We start from the raw sequence: 18,848 nt of genomic DNA on the forward strand, positions 1-18,848 counted from the left end.
TGCCAGCAATAGCAGGCTTTACTTTTAATGCTGTGTACTGCTACTACTGTTCTACTTTCTACCTGTAATAATGTCGACATTGAGAACGATGCAAAAACGGCGCAGCTTCATTCTGTCATTACGTGGTACCATAGCACTGCTCTGTGCCAGCACTCACATGAATAATTCATGACATCAGTTTCATTCCGCATTTGGTTAGGAGATGGCACAATCAAAGCCACTCAGCCAGCCTACACTTTAACTACACTGATGAAGCAATTTGGGTGTCCTTTTACCTAAAGCTTAAACCTGCAAATTGTCTTCCAATGTCCTCTTGCCGTTGTCCTTTGGAATTAGGTTTTAATTTAATCATGTTACAATTTTAATGAAATGTCTTATTTTAAAGATGTTAAGTTTGTGGTTGTTTGGACAGCGTCAATAAAACCGCGCTTTCTTAGAGGACAAGGTCCTGCCCGGCGATGTCACCCATTACGTGGTCCCTGATGTCGCTGTTGTGCGGGACTTCCTGGAGGTTCTGGAGTTCAGGGAGCTGCGGGGCATCGTGTTCACCCAAACGGCCTGCCAGGCCATCCAGCACAGCCGCGGCCGCAGGTACGAGCGCGCTCTCTGCAGTCTGCTTTGCTTCCCGCGTTATGGTTGGCTCCAGCACCGGCTAAGAGCAGAAATGTGTGTCCTCGGTGCTTACCTTTGTGTTTAGTGTTACCTACTTTAAAGCATGCCCTTCGCTGCTAGACTAAATGGTATATTATATTTTGTTTTGGGCACCATGTGTCAGGTTCTGTGAGTGTGCATTCCTGGTAGATTCATTGGTGCTGCCACATTATTCTGTTTGCCGAGTGTGCAAAAATGCACTGTCATTTCAAAGGAACCGTGCGAACTAAAGTTTCTCCCATCTACTCCATCTCCACGCCTATTCAGGTCCTTCTGTCACTATGAATTATTCTGTAAGCATTGTTCTTGACAAACGTGATGAATAAACCCGAGAAAACCCCACAAGGAATCTGACTGCTTGATGAAGTGAATTTTTTTTTGGCTTCTACCACAACCTTATCGCGATAAGGGTCTGCCATAACGGCGATGGGTGTATCCGACAAAAGGCTTGTGTTGATCTTGAGGTGCTAATCATCACCTCTGTTTATACGTGGTACGACACCGAGGGACTTTGTCAGGATTCGCTGACTAAGGGAGAAATACTGAACACTTTTTTTAAGCCTGTAGTTTTTGAAATACCAAGGAAGAGGGAGTTGGAATGTGTGTCTGAGTCCCACAGGGTGATTCCAGACGGCTGTGAAGGCTGGTGCTGAGTGGTGTGGTCTTGAGCAGCAGAACCTTACCTGACAGTGTTAAATAAAGGGGGATTTTTGCGCTTCAGGAGTTCCAGTAGGTGACGGGCCACAGTTGAGGGCACTGCTTCAGAAATGCGCTGTCTTTTTGTTTTAATAGCTCATTGATTTCCTGTCACTTCATTTTTCCTCCTCCTCTTCTCAACAAATGAAGAAGGTAGAACTAAACATGTCAGACTTGTCAGTGCCAAAAAGGATTCTTTGGTTTTTAATGCAATAAATTGATGTTTGTAAGACATGTGAATTCTTGTAACAATTTATCTACTAAACATGTATACACTCCATAAGCTTGCTTTCAGAAATGATGGTGTTCAGTGACATCTTTCTGTACTTGTATAGATTTTGATGTTTTTTTTTGTTGAGTGATGCAGCTATTAATATTGCTTTGAACAATTTAGCAATTCTGTGTCGTGTACTAGACAGCTGAAATTTTAGAAATTATCAGTTACTGTAGCTTTTAACCTGTCTACCTTTAGTTGTACGGAATATGGTGTCTTAGCAAGACAAATGGCCTCTTAGATAATTCAAAATTGCAGTCATTATGTATATATATATATACATAATGTGTGAATATATATATATATATATATATGGTTCCCCTGCTTCCCCAGCTTTTCCATTAGAATCCCTATGATAATGTGCCCATTATGCAGTGATGCCCATTGTTCTTTGCTTTGAGATAAGCCTGATATACAGTGTGCTGCTTCAGGTTTGTTCGGTGGAGTCTTGTCTTCAGGCCATTTCCAATGAAGTTAAAGACTATTTATCCTCCCCCCTCTGTGAGCTATCAAAGTGGAAAGAAAATGAGTCACCTGGAACACAACTGAATGGCTTTGACTCGCTAATTACCTGAAGCCTGCGCTAAACCAAATGAAAAGGCTGGGTGTCCTCCTAATTAAAGCACAACAGGCGGATTCTGCCACATGTTTTGTCCTTGTGTTGCACAGACAGTACAATCGGCTGCGCAGCCTGTTGAAGGAGCCTCTCCATGAATGCGTGCTCTTCTGCAATGAGTTTCAGCAGCACACCTACTGTCCCAGAGAAAGAGACGAGCCCCAGGAGAAGTGGCAGACCAGGTGAGGCTCCCACCCAAACCCTCTCAGCGCTCCAGGGTCTTCCATAGGGATCGCTTTGTGAAGATTTACTGGCTGCCGTCCCAGGTGCGTGTACCGTGCGGCGGTCTGGTACCACGAGCACCTGGCGGGCCTGATGCCGGTGGTGATGATCACGGAGGACCCGGACGCAGTGGCCGAGTACAGCAGCCTCAGCACTGGCGTTTATGTCATCTCCCCCCAGGTACTGGCGGATGGCCGTTTCCAGCATTACTGTAGTGCCAGTCTGGAAGGGAGGATGTCCTTGTATCTGTCCTCACTCCGCCGCAGTGTCACGATTTTGTTTTAATTATCTTCATTTTGCATTAGCTGTTTCATTAGAGAGGCACCGTTTCGTCAAAGGGATGAAATTAAATAATTCGTTTGTTAAACACGGGGGAGGGGGGGTTGTAAAATCAAAGCTCAGAAAACCATCTGTGTCCTCCGTGGAGGGAATCCTGCAGAGGCAGCTTGCTTTCTTCTGGAGCGGCACTGCAACTGTCTGATCGCATTCTGTCTCCGGACCCCAGGAGTACCTGCAGAGCTTCTGGCCAGACGTGCAGGCGGCACAGGAGCTGTACTCCTCTATCGCCCAGGCGCTCCAGGAGCGGGAGAGCGAGGGCCAGCCGCGCGAGTACCCAGAGCACCTGCCGGCTGAGATCTTGGAGCCCGGCATCAAGGCTGGCCGCTACATCCAGGTGTCTAATGGCCACTGCCCCTCTGCACCCTTGGAAGCTGACTGCCGTGAACGTGCTGCACCTTCTTGTGAAAATACCGTGTCGAGCTTTTTTTGGGTCCATCTCTCCCCTGCACCAGGGCACCGTGCGAGTGAATAAGCACAGGGCACAGCAAGAGGCCTTCATCCAGCTTGAAGACTCCACCAAGAGCACAGGTGCGGCGCCCTGTGGTTGGGCACATCTGTAAGACAGTGTCCCCTACCGCATGACCTCTGACCTTTTCGTCACCCTCCTTCCTGCCCACCTACCCCGGCCACAGAGCAGAGAGCTGACATTCTGGTATGGGGCATGAAGCACAGGAACCGCGCGATACACGGCGACGTGGTGGCAGTGGAACTGCTCCCCTGTGTCGACTGGAGGGGGCGCGTCACAGCGCTGACTGAGACGGAGGGAGATGAGCGGACGGGAGAGGAGCTGCAGAGTCCAGCCATACCTACAGGTAACTATGGGAAACAGGACCAAAGAGCCTGCTCTCCAGCAATTACTGCATGATGGGTATAATACTGGAATGATCTGTGAAAGTTTTAACACACAAGTTTTAAGACTTTGTCAGTATATGGAGGTTATATGCAAATGATTTATGAACTTAATAGCATATAAATTAAGCGTCCTTTTAAAATTGACGGGTTTGTGTCATAAAAATGTGGGGCAAGAATTGAGTGGTATTGCTAGGATGACCAGCAGAGGGAGTCATTGTGTCAACAAGCAAGTGAGCCAGGGGTCACTCTGGTCAAGCCAATGCGTTTCGATTTCTTCGCTTACTGCCTTAACCTTGGACTTCCTCCTCTTACCACAGCTCGAGTTGTGGGCATCCTGCAGCGGACCTGGCGGGACTATGTGGTGACGTTCCCGCCGTGGGAGGAGGTGCAGTCGCAGAGCCGAAACAGCCAGCGCATCCTCGTCACGCCCTGGGATCGCCGGATCCCCAAGATCCGCATCAGCACCCAGCGGGCCGAGGCCTTGCAGGTTAGAGACATTTCTGCGCCTCTCAGTGCTGACAGCCCTAATATGGAACATGTGCTTCATAATTAGCAAGGCTCTTAACCCTGTATCATACTGCTTGGTTGGGATTTAGTTACAGTATTTGTACAACTAGATTATCTTGTGATATAGCAAAAGGGAATCATTTCAGGTAAAATTTATCAAAAGCACTGAATCGTTAAAAATAACTTAAGGTTTCTTAATCCCCGTCACCGCTAGGAAAGCAGCACAGCCGTCGAGATGTGCCAGGGTCAGTCTGAATTCCATCAACAGCACCATTAACTTAAGAGCTCTGCTGGAACAAAGTGCAGCACATCCCCAGGACCCATCATATCAGGGGTTTAATTGTTTATTGATTTGCCTCGTATATAACGGGCTGTATGACAGTGTAATTGGCCTGGTTGGGGTTCCTGTTCCTACCAGGACCATCGAGTGATCGTGCGCCTGGATTCCTGGGAGAGCACATCCCTGTATCCCAACGGGCACTGCGTGAGGGTGCTGGGGAAGGCTGGCGAGCTGGAGACCGAAATCCAGACCATCCTGACAGAGAACGGCATCCAAGTCCCGCCTTTTTCCGAGGCCCAGGTGAGCGGCCTGCGCATTCTCACATCATCTCAGTGGAGAGTCTGTCTGGAATACCAACATGGCGGCATGAGTACCTGCATAAAAATGTGCCTAACCATAGCTAATATACGAGTTTACAGTGCCTCATAGACAGAATACCGTCCTTAAAAATACTTCTTCAGGAAATAGTGTAGATTGACTATATATTGTGGGAGTGGCCAGTTTTCCTCAGCAGTATCCTTAGGAAGTTATGTATATATGAAGAGTATTAGCCTTCTTGCTAGTTTCTTCTTTTTGCTTATCCATAACGTGTGCCTGAGCTCCAGGCAATTTTAGTATAATACAAAGGAAAACCTGAAGTAAAGCGTTTTTGAATAAAAAAATACCCCACCCCAGGATGGAAAAATATTATTCAAACACCCATGTGACAAAGTAATTTCTCCCCTAAGCTTAATACTTGGTTGTGCCACCTTAAGTAGCAACAACGGGAATAAAGCAGGGCTGCTTATTATTCCTGCTTCTGGAGTCTAGGTACAGCCCTAATTTAACACGCCTGATACAGATATCAGGCCCTTCAGTAGCATTTCAGTATTAGAGCCAGATAGGTTGGCACTGGTTCTAATACTGAAATGCTTTTGAGGGGTCTAGCATCCGTCCCCTGGGCAGCGTTTTTGCCCAGTGCCTTGCTAATGGTGGAATCATGAACGCAGACATTACCTGACCTGAGAGAGACTTGCACTTCCGTAGATGGTCATCTGCCGTGACATGCCTGATGAGTTTTCTCTGCACTCCAGAAGTAATTCTGCTCTGCCAGCCACTTCTGGGTAGATTTGCCACTGTTCCACGTTATTTCAGTTTGGAGATGATGGCACTGTCATGGTTTGCTGGAGTGCACGGCGTTCATAGAGCGCTTTGTGCAGCTTCACCGACTGATTTAGTTCAATGGCTTTCTTTCTCAGGCTTTCACAAAAGTCCTTTTGATTGAGACATGGTGTGCTGTTTTTTGAGACCCCCAATCCAAATCACCATTGGTGGAATCATTCAATGTGATGTGTAGATTCAACCGGACTGGCAGCAATCAAGCTTGGGCGTGTCTTGGTTAATTTATCCTATTGTCATTCAGATTTGGTTCATTGGCTGATTAAGTGACCAAGGAGGGCAGTTAGTTTGTCACATAGGTGATGTGGATATTGATTATGTTTTTTTTTCCTTCAGTGAATGAAATGGGCATTTAAAAACTGTGTTGTGTTTACTCATCTTGTCCTGTATTATTCTGCATTTCTTTGGAGATCAGAAACAATTAAGTTATGGATAAGCTAAAGTAGAGGGAATCAGTGAGAGGGTAAACGCAACCTCGCTTCCAGAAAAGGTGGGACGCTATGTGAAATATAAATGTAATGTTACGGCTAACACAGTGTTCCACGTTTTTTGGAAACGGGGTTGTAGTCTGTCACGGCGCTGTGTTGGATAGGGGTGTGATGGTACACCAGATTCACAGTTCTGTACAAACCTCGGTTTTGGGTTTTGAAACTATCACTAAAACTGCAAACACAAACACAGTTGGGAACAGTTTGAAACCAAAGGCAACGTGTCTACGAATGTCTAAATAATAAAACCTAAGAGACACTAATTTACACATAAATATGTAAAATAAATGAATAAAAATCAAATATAATAACATCATAACAATCAAAATGAACTAAATCCCAGCTTCTGTAATACAGTTATGGTATGTAGCAATAAAGTTCCCTATAGCCTCAGTTATTTATTTATTTTTTATCCCAGTCTGAATCTCCTGGGAAAAGCACCTGAAATGCCACAGTGCTTAAATGCACATTAATGTACAGAGGCCCTTTCTGCCCTGCCCCAGTCATACACCCTCAGATGATGATGTCTGAAATGGATGTGTTTCCGGTAACATATCTGAGTTTGCAGTAACATAGCCAAGACAGTCTTATCGACGACTCACTTTCTCCGGTGTTGGTGTAATCAACCGGGAAACCATAATGTTCCCAAACCGCCTGAATGACTGTTACCAGCATGAGCTGTAACCAACTCACAGCCACAATTAGCATAATGTTTTCCATGGTGAACATGTACTTCTAAATTCAGGTTCTGCCCGTGTCAATTAATGTATTCGGCTGTTTCATTGTGCATACTGGTAAATACGTGAACCGTTACATGTTTCGGTATAGAACAGTGAAATGTCAGTGTCTGTACATGTTAAGGTTTGTTTGTGCACATCTTTACGCTCCGCAGCTCCGGGAGATGCCGGTCAATTCGAAGGAGAATCCCTGGAGGGTGGACCCTGGTCAGGAGGTGGTTCGGCGGGACCTGAGGGCCTCTCACCTGGTTTTCAGCATTGACCCGCAGGGGTGTGAAGATGTGGACGACGCGCTCTCTGTGCGCATGTTGCCCGGGGGGGCCCGTCTGGAGCTGGGCGTCCACATCGCTGACGTCACCCACTTCGTGAGGGCCGGATCCCTCACGGACCTGGAGGCCCGCTCGAGGTCTGGGGGCCACAAGATGCCGAGCGGGGGGGTCAAGACGCAGGGTACAGTGTGGCTGAAACACTGTTCTCCATACACAGGGCCACCACGTACTACCTGGCTGACCGCCGCTACGATATGCTGCCTGCTGTACTGAGTGCAGACCTGTGCTCCCTGCTGGGGGGGGTAGACAGGTGAGGGGGGTCATCTCTAAGGCAGTAGGATTATAATATTTTAGTGCTGATATTACAATGTACAGGTGTGTTCAGGGTGAGTCGCCATGGTTGTAATGCTACTTAAGCTGAATGAATGAGTGGCTGTTTTCAGGTTTTTGTACCCGCCCTGTCTGCTTGCAAGTGTTCCGTACCCGCCCTGTCCGCTTGCAGGTGTTCCGTACCCGCTCTGTCTGCTTGCAGGTGTTCCGTACCCGCCCTGTCCGCTTGCAAGTGTTCCGTACCCGCCCTGTCTGCTTGCAGGTGTTCCGTACCCACCCTGTCTGCTTGCAGGTGTTCCGTACCCGCCCTGTTCGCTTACAAGTGTTCCGTACCCGCCCTGTCCGCTTGCAAGTGTTCCGTACCCGCCCTGTCTGCTTGCAAGTGTTCCGTACCCGCCCTGTCCGCTTGCAGGTGTTCCGTACCCGCCCTGTCTGCTTGCAGGTGTTCCGTACCCGCCCTGTCCGCTTGCAAGTGTTCCGTACCCACCCTGTCCGCTTGCAAGTGTTCCGTACCCGCCCTGTCCGCTTGCAGGTGTTCCGTACCCGCCCTGTCTGCTTACAGGTGTTCCGTACCCACCCTGTCTGCTTACAGGTGTTCCGTACCCACCCTGTCTGCTTGCAGGTACGCCATGAGTGTGATCTGGGAGTTGGATGCCCGTTCCCTGGCAGTGCGCAGTGCGTGGTTCGGGCGCACCTTGATGCGCTCCTCCTACCAGCTCTGCTACGAGGTGGCCCAGAGCCTGCTAAACGAGGAGCCAGCAGAGGTTCCGGAGCTGTCACCGCTGGCCGAGGAGGACAGGAGGGAGAGGCTGGGGGAGCTGAAGCAGGCCCTGGCGGAGCTGACCCGGGTAGCCCGGCACCTGCGGACGCAGCGGGACCAGGGGGGCGCACTGGAGCTGGAAGGGTTGGAGGTTCGGGCGCAGCTGGACGCAGATAAGAACATCACGGCGTTGGTGCCCCGGGTGCCTCTGGAGATCCACGAGACAGTGGCCGAATGCATGATCTACGCCAACCACTGGGTGGCGCGCAAGATCCAAGAGAGTTTCCCCCAGCAGGCCCTGCTGCGCCGCCACCCACCCCCCCGGCAGGAGCACTTTGGCCCTCTGACAGACAGCGCCAAGGCACGGGGCTTCCATATCGACACCCGGTAAGCCTGACGGGGCCCGAGCTGGCCAGATGTCTTCTAGGGAGTTTTGCAGGATTGCCCTAAACCAGACACTAAACATGAGAAATGTATGTATTCATTAAAAGAAAACAGCGGCTGTGACTCGTATCTGATGTCTGGCAGCTTGTATATATATATAAAAAGGGAACGGATGGTGTTTACACATCTCCTCCCTTAATGAGAGCGTTGCTGAGTGTCAGCAAGAAATTTCTGGCTGAGTGCAGATGTCTGCCAAGGATAAATATGGGCTGAGTGTGCAGTATCCCTTTGACCTGACACTATCAAACCCGAGTGCCAAACATCTCATGAATATGTCACACAGAATTATTAGATTTCTGGTGCGATACATGAACCCTCCTTCTGTCACTCCAGTGATGAAAGACCAGAGACCCGTCACACAGTTTGACACAAGCTGCAGTTGCCTCTTCCACGCAGTACAGTATGAAGGCCGATTACTGGTGTATCCTCTACTCGAAGTACTTTGCTATAACGCTCCAGGTCCAACAAGGCGCTGGCAGACTCCCTGGACCGGGCCGTGGACCTGCATGACCCTCTGGTGAACCGGCTGCTTCGAGTGATGGCCACCCAGGCAATGTCCAACGCCCTCTACTTCTCCACAGGCTCCTGTCCACAGGAGCAGTATTACCACTACGGTAAGCGCTAGCCAGCTGCCCTCTGCCAAGAAAGCGTCATCGCCTCCCCTCATGCCAGTTCGCTTTGTAAACAATCAGGATATCGATAAATGGGATTTAGCAAACTGTTCCTCTCTACCTGTGTGTGTGCGGCTGTCTTTATCAGGCCTGGCTTTGGACCGCTACACCCATTTCACTTCCCCCATCCGTCGCTATGCCGACATGGTGGTGCACCGCCTCCTCATGGCGGCCATTGAGAGTGAGGGCGCCGCAGAGCCCGTGGAGACCCCGGCTAATAACAAAGGCCTGGAGGAGACGGCCCGGCACATCAACGGCAAGAACAGGGTGAGGGCGACTTTCCGTGCTGTGCATTCGACAGCTTGGGGGTGCTGTAGAACCCAGTAACGCTGATCTACCTCCACAGGCGGCTCAGCACGCTCAGAAGCAGTCCACAGAGCTGTTCCAGTGCCTTTATTTCAAAGACAAAGATCCCCTGACGGACCCACGCTGTGTGGCAGAAGCGGTCGTCTACGCCATACGTGCCAATGGCTTGCTGGTTTTCATCCCACGGTAATCCCGACCCATTCCTCTCTAACTTGGTACATCAGGCCAAAGCCGGACCGGATTTAATGCCCCCCTCCACCGATGGGTCTGCAGGTACGGGGTGAAAGGAGCCGTGTACCTCAGGAACCGGGAGAACCAGGTGGTGGATGTGACCGGTGACGGGAGCTGCCAGTGGCGGCCCGGTTCTCTGCAGAGATTCCCGGATCGGATTTGCTGTGTCACTGTTGGTGGTGCGACTCACACCTTCAGGCTCTTTGACCACATCACTGTGAGTTAAGCTGTTAACGGTTAGGGTCTTAATATTTTATGCATAAATGACTCCATTTATAAAACAGTATACAGGGCATTTATGAAAAGAGAAAAACTTGCTCTATAATTTTATGAACCTCGTTTAAAATCCTCTTGGCTGTGGATATCCCATAAGCTCTTGCAGCTGTAGTATTTATCTGTGGCTCGTGCCCATGGCTTCCGCAGGTGCGGATCTCTGTGCAGGTGTCACGCTGCCACGCTGGCAACCTGCACCTGGATGTCGTCAGCAACCGAGCCCTCGAGGCCCCGGGGCCAGACCGCCGACCGACAGGGAAGAGCGGGACAGAGCTGGTGCAGGAGGTGGTGCGCTGGGCTGAGGAGGCCTCGCAGCAGGCAGAGGAGCACGGCACGGTCTCCCGCTTCTCCAAGGAGGAGCGAGAGTACCAGCAGAGCAAAAAGCCCAATCTCTACTGCCTCCTGCAGGAGATCAGGGAGCTAGCATTGCTGGACGAGTCCAACTGTCAGGGCCCCAGTCTGCCATCAAGTTAACACCCGACACCTCAGCTCACCCAGAACCAACACACTGGTGGCCGTTCAGAGGACAATCCAGTCCATTCAGGGGAAATTTTACATCTGTTGCAACTTTCTTACCCCTGCATAAGTTTATAGACAGTTGTGTTTTATGGGGATTAAAAATCCCCATTGTCTTTTTTTATTTAATATTCCCTTTTTTCCTCAGGAAAGGTGGTTTTACACTGAACTTACACACCTTTTATATATATTTTTGCACTGCATTGTAAATGTAAATATAATTGTCGTTGGAAAGGTGAAGACATTTTAAAAATCTGTATACAATTCTTAAGCTTTCTAATGAGTTAATGGAAATTATGGCAGCTTAAAATGTTCCTTGAGGTATTATTACCTCTGAATTGCAGCTATTTTTCGTGTCAGTTGAATGGTCATTTGCATACAATACATTAAAGGTTAGAACAAAATGTATTTTATTTGACATTAAAAAGACAAAAACTTACAAGTGAATTTAATGTGAAAAGAAAACTAATATCATTTATCATTGAGCACCTACAGTGAGTTTCACTGTGTAGGAGAAGCTCTTCAAAGTACCAGTGTCTGCTTTCAGGATGCCGGTGTGGGAACAATGATGAGGGGCCAGCAGTGGTGGGGGGGGGGGAGGAATGTACTACAGTCTACACTCAGCTGCTCCTCGCAAAAATACCCATGTACTACTGAGGATTTCAGGCAGCCAGCAAATTTGAAAGGAACTGGACACAAGCTCTGAGTTATCGCATTCGTTGGAGAATTGTAAGATCGTTTCTATGCACGCTCAGATGTTTTGGCAACATTCCAGCAGGTGACTCAGAAGGCACCTGAAATCAGTCGCTGCCATCATGGCGGGGTCTGTCTGCAGGTACCGGTGCGGATGCGTCCTCCCCAGGCTGCAGCGAGTCTTGCGGCAGTACATCCTCCCTCACACCGGACTCCCCGTCGTCCCCAGTGGGAGAAGGGGCTGAAAAGCTGGAGGGTTCCTCCGCAGCGGCCCGGGGGCCGCCTAGCTGGGACGCTCCTAGAGATAGAATTCCAAACGTGTGATGAAATGACAATAGGCGGCATGTGGCTCTTGTAATGAGCGGCCTTGCTTTTGAATAACGCTCATCGGACGGGTGATTGTGGCATGTTTTCCAAAGACTGTGGGGGTACCCAGGAGTGCTGGGCAGTGCCCTGCGTACCCTCCTGCCGCCGTGCCAGTCTTCTCTCCAAAGCTAGCTGCTTGTTGAGCTCAATGCGACGCCTCTGCTCCTCCGTGAGTGGGGCTGCTGCCGATGTGGAGGATAACGGGGCGGATTCTGTAGAGCTATAGTCTCCAAATGGGTCTGGCTCATTGGGCGTAGCGCCCTCTGTTAATATGCCCTCCTCCTCTTCCCCTGAAAAAGTTCCAATGCTTTCATAAAAAGGCCAAATCACTAAGGGATTATCTATCCATCTTGCTTTATGCTTTCTGATGTTATAGATGGTGTCCCTTTCTCCTGGGATTGGTAATCACTCCCCTCCCACCCCCATGTGAATTCAGCCACTGTCCAAAGAACTAAAATAACCTAGAGGACTCATTGTCCATGTGAGGCTTCCTGGGCAGCTCCACAGCACAAAGGCAGGACACTCACAAACCACAGGCAGCAGGAGGCGCCTGTACGGCAAGTGAAGTGGCTCTTTGTGCTGCCTGGATGTTATTAGGATGAGTTTGTAACTAAGACAGAACACAGAAGCCCTGCCGACAGTGCGGAGCTTCCCCGCCTTTAGTCTCAAAGATTTCTGTACAGCCTGCAGATGCACAAGCCACAGGGTTACATTTCTTACCTGCTCTGCTAACAAAATCCTCATGCATTAGTGGCATGTCCAGGCGTATTCGTTTTAAACAGGTCTGGGGAAAGAAAAAAAAAAAACGAGTTTGAGGAAGATTACCTGAATCGAGACTCCTATCACAGCATCCACACTGACGCTCGTTCACTTCGGCGCTATACCTGCACTTCCTTTTTACTTCCTAGAGTCTCCAGTCTGTCGATGAAGTCTTCGAACTGTAGCTTGGGGTACAGGCGGTGAGCCCAGTTCTCCATTTTTTGCATGAGCAGCTGGAGGTCTTCGGTCTTGGCAGGCAGGTAGAGAGACACACACATTAGTGCAAACAGCCAGAGGGCCAGGCAGGCTTGGAGAATGAAGAGCACAAGCTGAGTGCCTCACTGCATGACTTCATATTCTGCTAGACAAGAAACATTACATCCTTATCCCTCAGAGGGCAGCTGAAAACAAGAAGCATCAGTGTCACTGGGAGCAAGCGGTAATGTGGCAACAGCTTATTTAAAAATCACTCCACAAATTCTGCTTTGAAAGACCTGCACATTTCTTGTGACGCAACAAACATTCGCTGCTTAAGTACTCCCAACGTCCGAATGCCCTCTTTTTAGACTTTGAACTTACTTAAGGTTGAGTTTTGTACTCATTTTTCATAGAATTTAAGGTTGTGTTGCAGTCATTTGTGCTATTTTTGTTCAGTGACTGCACATCAGGCCTAACATGAGAATTTGCACAGTGGAACTTACACTGATTCCCATCGCTTTATACAATATGCAAAACATATCCTGCAAAAATCACACTTACCACTCATCCCATTAAACGACTGTAGTGATATTACACAAGCCAATTTTCAAACTAAACGGCCCACTTGTAAAATGCTTCACAAGAAACTGATGAAAGAAATTTTAAACATTCAGACAGCAGAGTAACTGTTCTGTCACTGATTGCTGAAGCACGTCTGTGAAAAGCCTTGAGTGAAGCACCATTTAATGCACTGATGTTCTAGAAGAGAGAAAGAATCTGTTTTTACTGCCCCAGTGCAGCCATAAAATGCATGCATTTAAATGTTTTAATCTATATACATTCCAAAACTATTCAAAATGTAGGTCATCCATATGTTAAAGTTTCATAAAACTAAATCAGAATGACTGTAGCTCAGCCGGTTAGGATGACGTGCCAGTGTTAAAGCAACATTCCCAATTAGAAATTCCATTACTACTGGCAGTCATTTTCCATAAAAAGCAACCCACTGTTTTAGTAATTTTTCTAAGAATGAATTAGTAACGTTCAATCAAACCTGCATGTAGGGGTGGGCAATTTTTTATTTTATTTTTTCCCCCAAAGTTTAGTTTACAAATGTTTTTTTGGTCATTAACTGTTAACTCTGTTTACAACAAATACCACATATATTAATCCACAAATAATGGATAAATAAAATAATTAAATGATAAATGAAAATTAATATTTTTTAGCTTGGTAAGAAGTATTTACTTCTCTTAACTTACTACGAAACGTGTGAAAGCTGCGGTTGGGGACGATTCCATTGGTTTGGGACGCTAGCGTTTCAGGTTGTGTTGCCACCTGTTGTACGAATAGCATCCGTGCAGTTGAACTTGAAGTCACTTTGAAGTTTTCAAATTACGTTAACTGGGTCCATGTTGGATTTCACAAATACAACCCATTTACACACAAAGTAGAACCTTTTTCGGAGCCATTTCTATCTCATCAGCCAAGTCACACTTTATTCAACAGCGTAGCCGACCCGTATTTTAACCACGTGCCGTTTACCATGTGACATGAGTACAGTATTTTTAGCAGCCCCATGGCAGTGTTTCCCCTACCATTATATTAGGGGGGCGCCCCGCCCCCCCTCGAAGGTCAAGTTAATTTTATTTTCTATATAGCGCCAGATCACAACAGTAGTCATTTAAGGTTACCTTTCCTATAGAACAGGTTATATATTTTCCTTTTACTATATAGCCTTATGTTATTTATCTTATTTACACAATTTCATATATATTTCATATAGAATTTTGAAGGTACATTACTATGACAACCGCTATGTCAGAATTCCGGAACTATGAAATGTGATATAAGCACTTGTTTCACTTCAGAACAAATCAGACATTGAACGTCATGCATCTAAAGATGAAGTGGTCCTTTTTCATCTGCTTTAGACCCCCAGTGGTGGCCGATGAGGCTGGGGAAGAATCCGAAAAGCTAGAGATTAACCCAGAAAAGAAAAGAAAGAAATTCTGTGTGAAGATGTTTACTTTTGCAAAAAAAATGAAAGGAATAAAACAAGACAAATCAAAAACTGATGTGAAGGAGCGAGACGAAAACCACGCTGAGGTGGAGGGAGAGATGGATGGAGAAAAAACAGCAGAAGACGAGATAAAAGTGAGTGAGGCACCGGTGGAAGATAACAAGGCAAGGGTGGAGGAGTTACAAGCCGAGACTGAGGCAGTCTCAGAGGACATAGACAAGACGCAAACAGCAATTAAAAAGATACAAGCTGAGATCGAGGCAATTTTGGCGGACCTTTTGGGTGGAACAGACAGTGGAGGAAACATGAGTGGTGCTGCAGAAGGAAATGGTGGAAAAGCAGTGGAGGACCAGATTAAGGCCAAGGCATAGATGATGCAGGAGGACATGAAGGAAGTGGCGATGGAAGCTGAATGTATTAACCATGAGTAATATTTATAATTTATCAATAAAGTGTTAAAAGATGGAGAGAATGGTCTTTTATTTGGAGAGGGGGCTGTATTCACAAAATAATGCCGGTAATGTTTGGTAGCATTCTGACACAGCTCTACCAGCGTGTGTGCACGCATTCATGCATAGGCATCAGTGTTTCCCCTACTATTATATCAGGGGGGCGCCCCCCCTCGCCCCCCCCTTGAAGGTCAAGTTAATTTTATTTTCTATATAGCGCCAGGTCACAACAGAAGTCATTTAAGGTTACCTTTCCTATAGAACAGGTCTATACATTTTCCTTTTATTAAACAAATTAAATAGCCTTATGTTATTTATCTTATTTACACAACAGCTTGTCATTTTTGTCTCTACACAGTCGTGCGTTTACAATTCTCTTCTGCTCTCTGTATCGCGCATGGTGGAGTTCCGCCCCGATGCACATGCACAGACACATGAGCGCGCACACACAGGTGAGCACACTCCCACCAGCGGACAGAGACCGCGCGTCGGAAAATATGTCGCGTCAACCACCCGGTCAGCATTGTAAACTGTGAGAGGGACATCTCAACCATGAACATGGTAATAAATACGTTTCATAATGGGATTTTCTGCTTTAAACAATCACTATTTAAAGTTATCAGCTATCACTTTTAAAGCCTAATAGTTAATGTATTTGCAGGTCAAGACAAACATCTGCAATCGGCTGCAAGGAGACCATTTAGCAGCCTGCATAAATGAATGAGCCAGACGTTTTGAACTTCCCATATGGATAATTGTCATAAAAAGAAATGTTCTGATGTTTAGTTCAGTTGTTACATTGACTGCTGTCATTAAAAGAACTGGTTCGTCTGCCCCCCCCAAAGCTGTAAACCTGGGGGGAAACACTGCATGGTATACAAAGTTTGTTTTTCCACCAAGTTAGCTGACTGGTTAAAAAAATCAATTACCGTATTTTCCGCACTATAAGGCGCACTAAAAAGCCTTTGATTTTCTTAAAAAATAACAGTGTGCCTTATAATCCAGTGCGCTTTAAACGTGGATTAATTTCTGTTGTGCATACTGAACTCGAAGCGATTTCAATGTTTTAGTATTGAAAAGTGAGTGTATTGTGTAGTGCTTCACGTGTTATAAATTAATAATTTCAAGAGTTATTATGAATACGCTGACTTTTGATTTAGCGGTATAGGACCGTATTATAAGTGTTCAATTTTGAGTTATTGTTAATAGGCTGACTTTTGATTTAGCGGTATAAGACTCTTGTTTTTTTACGTGTTAAAAAGAGTAGTGAAGACGCTGATAAACGTTTGAACAATGTTGACAGTCATTGTGAACACGTGATGTAAAATAAATTTTCGTTGACTGGCTTACCTGACTGTTTTGTTTTGCTTAAAGTGCCTTAAAGTCCGGTGCGCCTTGTATGTGGAAAAAGTTTGAAAATAGACCACTGATTGACGGTGCGCCTTATAATGCAGTGCGCGTTATAGTGCGGAAAATACGGTAAGTTTTTAATTCAAGATCTAGCCTCCAAATTGAGATTGACTGAGACAGATAATTGACAAAGAAGTGAGACATACAAATAGCGCTGAGATGTTATGCAGGATGAAATTGCTTTGTTTCACTGTTTTTGTTGTAGCCTCCAAACACACGGGCATTGAAAAGAGGCGCTTGCCAGTTTGCTGTAGTTATAATAATAATGTTAAGTAGGGCACCTGTAACTCTGCTTTCACTGGAAGCTCTGCTTAGTCGTACTTATGCCTAGTTGACTTCTCAACAGCTGTACGTTTGTATCCTGCTATATCAGGACGTCACTTTGGACAAAAGCTTCTGACAAATAAAAATAAATGTAATTGTGATGTGCATTGTGGATACAGCTGTGACTGGTTATAATAAAATCCCCCTACCTGCATGCTCATCAGTGACACATAAACAGGGACAGGATGATTTACTCACCTCGTGTCCTTTGCCCTTGAATTTCACGCTGTCAAATAAGGTCCGGAGGGCTGGAAGTCCCCTTTCAGAGGTGAGCCTTAAAGCACAATACACAGTGGTAGTAAAATTCAAAATATTAAAATCATTACAGAATGTCATCACACACTTCAAGCATCTAAAGCTGTCTGCAGGCAACTTATCTTGCCAAACTGTTATATCAAAGTAATGAAAACATTACAGAAAGACAGAATTATTAAAACTAACATAACCAGCATACAGAATCCAGTATCTAGTGCAGAAGGTAATAGGAGGGGGAAGAAATTTAAACAATAAAAAAACACAAAACCTTAAAAAGTGCTTTGATGGCTTATCCAACTGTCCACTTCAAGCTAATTTTGTGTTCAGTATAATGCCGTCACGACTCAAACATCCTCACCTCTGGGCGTTCAGCTTGGGTTGGGGCCGCCTCACGAATCTTCTCTTGGCACCTGGAGCTTCTGCCATCTCTCCATTTCCTTTTAATGAAACCAAAAATAGAGGAAAAATGTAACAAAAACACACAAATTTGGTAAAATTATATTAAACCTAAAATGCTACAGCCATTCGTCTTCACGCTATCCTCCACAGGCACTGGTGGTGTGAATGATGCATAGTGAAGGTGTCCTCACCATTAACCACAGCGTCCCCCTCTCCATCATCCTGTCCCGGGGACAGCGGGGGCGGGAACGGGGGAAATGCCTCATCCTCCGTGTTTTCATAATCTGGGATGTCAAATAAATTGCTCTCCATCGGTTCAGCCATAGCACGGCAGACTTCCAAGAGGCTCCTGACTGGATAAACAGGACATCGATCAGACTTTCTTGCTCTGTAACAGGGGCAGGCAGCCCTGATCCTGGACTGCAGGTATCCAGCAGGTTTTCTATCCTACCTGATGAGTTACTATCTGCCTGAGATCAGGAGTGGTTCATCAGAGACCAGGTAGGATGGAAAATCTGCTGGATATCGGCATTCCTGGATTAAGACTGCCTACCCTTCTATAATAAATGGACAGCATGACAAGAAATCAAAATAGTTAAAATGGAAATCCGGAGAGCAGTCCGAATGTAAAAAATCACTATAAAGACAATTATAGTAATACAGATATTTTAGGAAACCGTGATTCAAATGAATTTGTGATTTTTAACTTGCAGTCATAACCCTACCCATGGCACATGTCCCCGCCGTATGAACAGTGCCATTATAAAGTTCGGCACGTTAAAAAGGAAATTGTTCTTAATTTACGTAAGATTTCCATCATTTTAAAATGCACTGAATTTCCCTGATTTATATACAAACAGGAGCAGAGCCAGTTACAGGGAATTTAAGTTCAGTCAGAGCCCGGGAAATCGGTCTCCTCTTCACGCAAAACAATACTGGCTAGCCAGCGGTACCTCACTAATTTACACACTATTATCGGGAGATTATGTCATATGGACAACGAGACCTTTTAATGAAATGAAATGGAAAAAATGTTCCATATTCTGTGCTATGTATAATGTGAAGACAAATCGTGAAAAGCACTTTTTTCTCCCAACAGAAACATTTGCTATTCAACTTCAGGACAACTCCGCGCGCCGGACAGGCGAGGACCCCAGAAACATAAAGTAACGCAGTCCAATGCAGAACTGGATTAAAACAGCCATGAAGAACGCATAAAGTTGTTAATTATGACATTAATTATGCTTTATTTCTAGTAAAACAACCCAATACGCATTTACCTTTAGTGTAGCCTAGCCGCTACCCGCTCGTGCGTATGCTTGACAAACAACCAATGAGGTACTTACACCGAC

The 18,848-nt window shown here is 46.3% G+C and overlaps 2 protein-coding genes across 3 annotated transcripts; one reads left to right on the forward strand and one right to left on the reverse strand.

Moving 5' to 3' along the window:
- The first annotated feature begins 610 nt into the window (after positions 1-610).
- On the forward strand, positions 611-11,067 carry dis3l (DIS3 like exosome 3'-5' exoribonuclease). The gene is made up of 15 exons (XM_072717991.1): positions 611-2,419; positions 2,504-2,639; positions 2,965-3,132; positions 3,251-3,326; positions 3,431-3,610; positions 3,968-4,137; positions 4,576-4,737; positions 6,976-7,226; positions 7,307-7,399; positions 8,042-8,566; positions 9,083-9,237; positions 9,383-9,561; positions 9,641-9,786; positions 9,874-10,048; positions 10,255-11,067. The coding sequence occupies exons 1-15, from the start codon at positions 2,214-2,216 to the stop codon at positions 10,576-10,578; spliced, it is 2,946 nt and encodes a 981-aa protein (XP_072574092.1). The 5' UTR covers positions 611-2,213; the 3' UTR covers positions 10,579-11,067.
- Positions 11,007-18,839, reverse strand: tipin (timeless interacting protein). Of its 2 annotated transcripts, XM_023815146.2 has the most exons (9): positions 18,777-18,801; positions 17,948-18,050; positions 17,688-17,849; positions 17,456-17,534; positions 17,041-17,116; positions 12,564-12,686; positions 12,400-12,463; positions 11,775-11,969; positions 11,007-11,611 (listed from the first exon to the last, which is right to left on the reverse strand). In XM_023815146.2, exons 3-9 carry the CDS (start codon positions 17,818-17,820, stop codon positions 11,421-11,423), a joined length of 861 nt encoding a protein of 286 aa, XP_023670914.2. In that variant the 5' UTR covers positions 17,821-17,849; positions 17,948-18,050; positions 18,777-18,801; the 3' UTR covers positions 11,007-11,420. The 2 variants fall into 2 exon arrangements, with proteins under 2 accessions (XP_023670914.2, XP_023670913.2); XM_023815145.2 differs by lacking the exon at positions 17,948-18,050 and having other exon boundaries at positions 18,777-18,839.
- Positions 18,840-18,848: the final 9 nt, after the last annotated feature.

The sequence above is a fragment of the Paramormyrops kingsleyae genome, chromosome 11 (genome assembly GCF_048594095.1).
Source record: "Paramormyrops kingsleyae isolate MSU_618 chromosome 11, PKINGS_0.4, whole genome shotgun sequence".
Classification (NCBI taxonomy): Eukaryota; Metazoa; Chordata; class Actinopteri; order Osteoglossiformes; family Mormyridae; genus Paramormyrops; species Paramormyrops kingsleyae.

Excerpts from the sequence above, each read along its gene's own strand:
- dis3l (XM_072717991.1), top strand. The coding sequence starts at position 2,214 with ATGAAAAGGCTGGGTGTCCTCCTAATTAAAGCACAACAGGCGGATTCT. Across the intron at positions 3,327-3,430 it reads AGACTCCACCAAGAGCACAG|AGCAGAGAGCTGACATTCTG; the intron begins GTGCGGCGCCCT and ends CCCCGGCCACAG. Across the intron at positions 9,238-9,382 it reads GGAGCAGTATTACCACTACG|GCCTGGCTTTGGACCGCTAC; the intron begins GTAAGCGCTAGC and ends TGTCTTTATCAG.
- tipin (XM_023815145.2), bottom strand. The coding sequence starts at position 17,820 with ATGGCTGAACCGATGGAGAGCAATTTATTTGACATCCCAGATTATGAA. Across the intron at positions 12,464-12,563 it reads GAAGTAAAAAGGAAGTGCAG|ACCTGTTTAAAACGAATACG; the intron begins GTATAGCGCCGA and ends TTCTTTCCCCAG. Across the intron at positions 11,612-11,774 it reads ACTGGCACGGCGGCAGGAGG|GAGCGTCCCAGCTAGGCGGC; the intron begins GTACGCAGGGCA and ends TTCTATCTCTAG.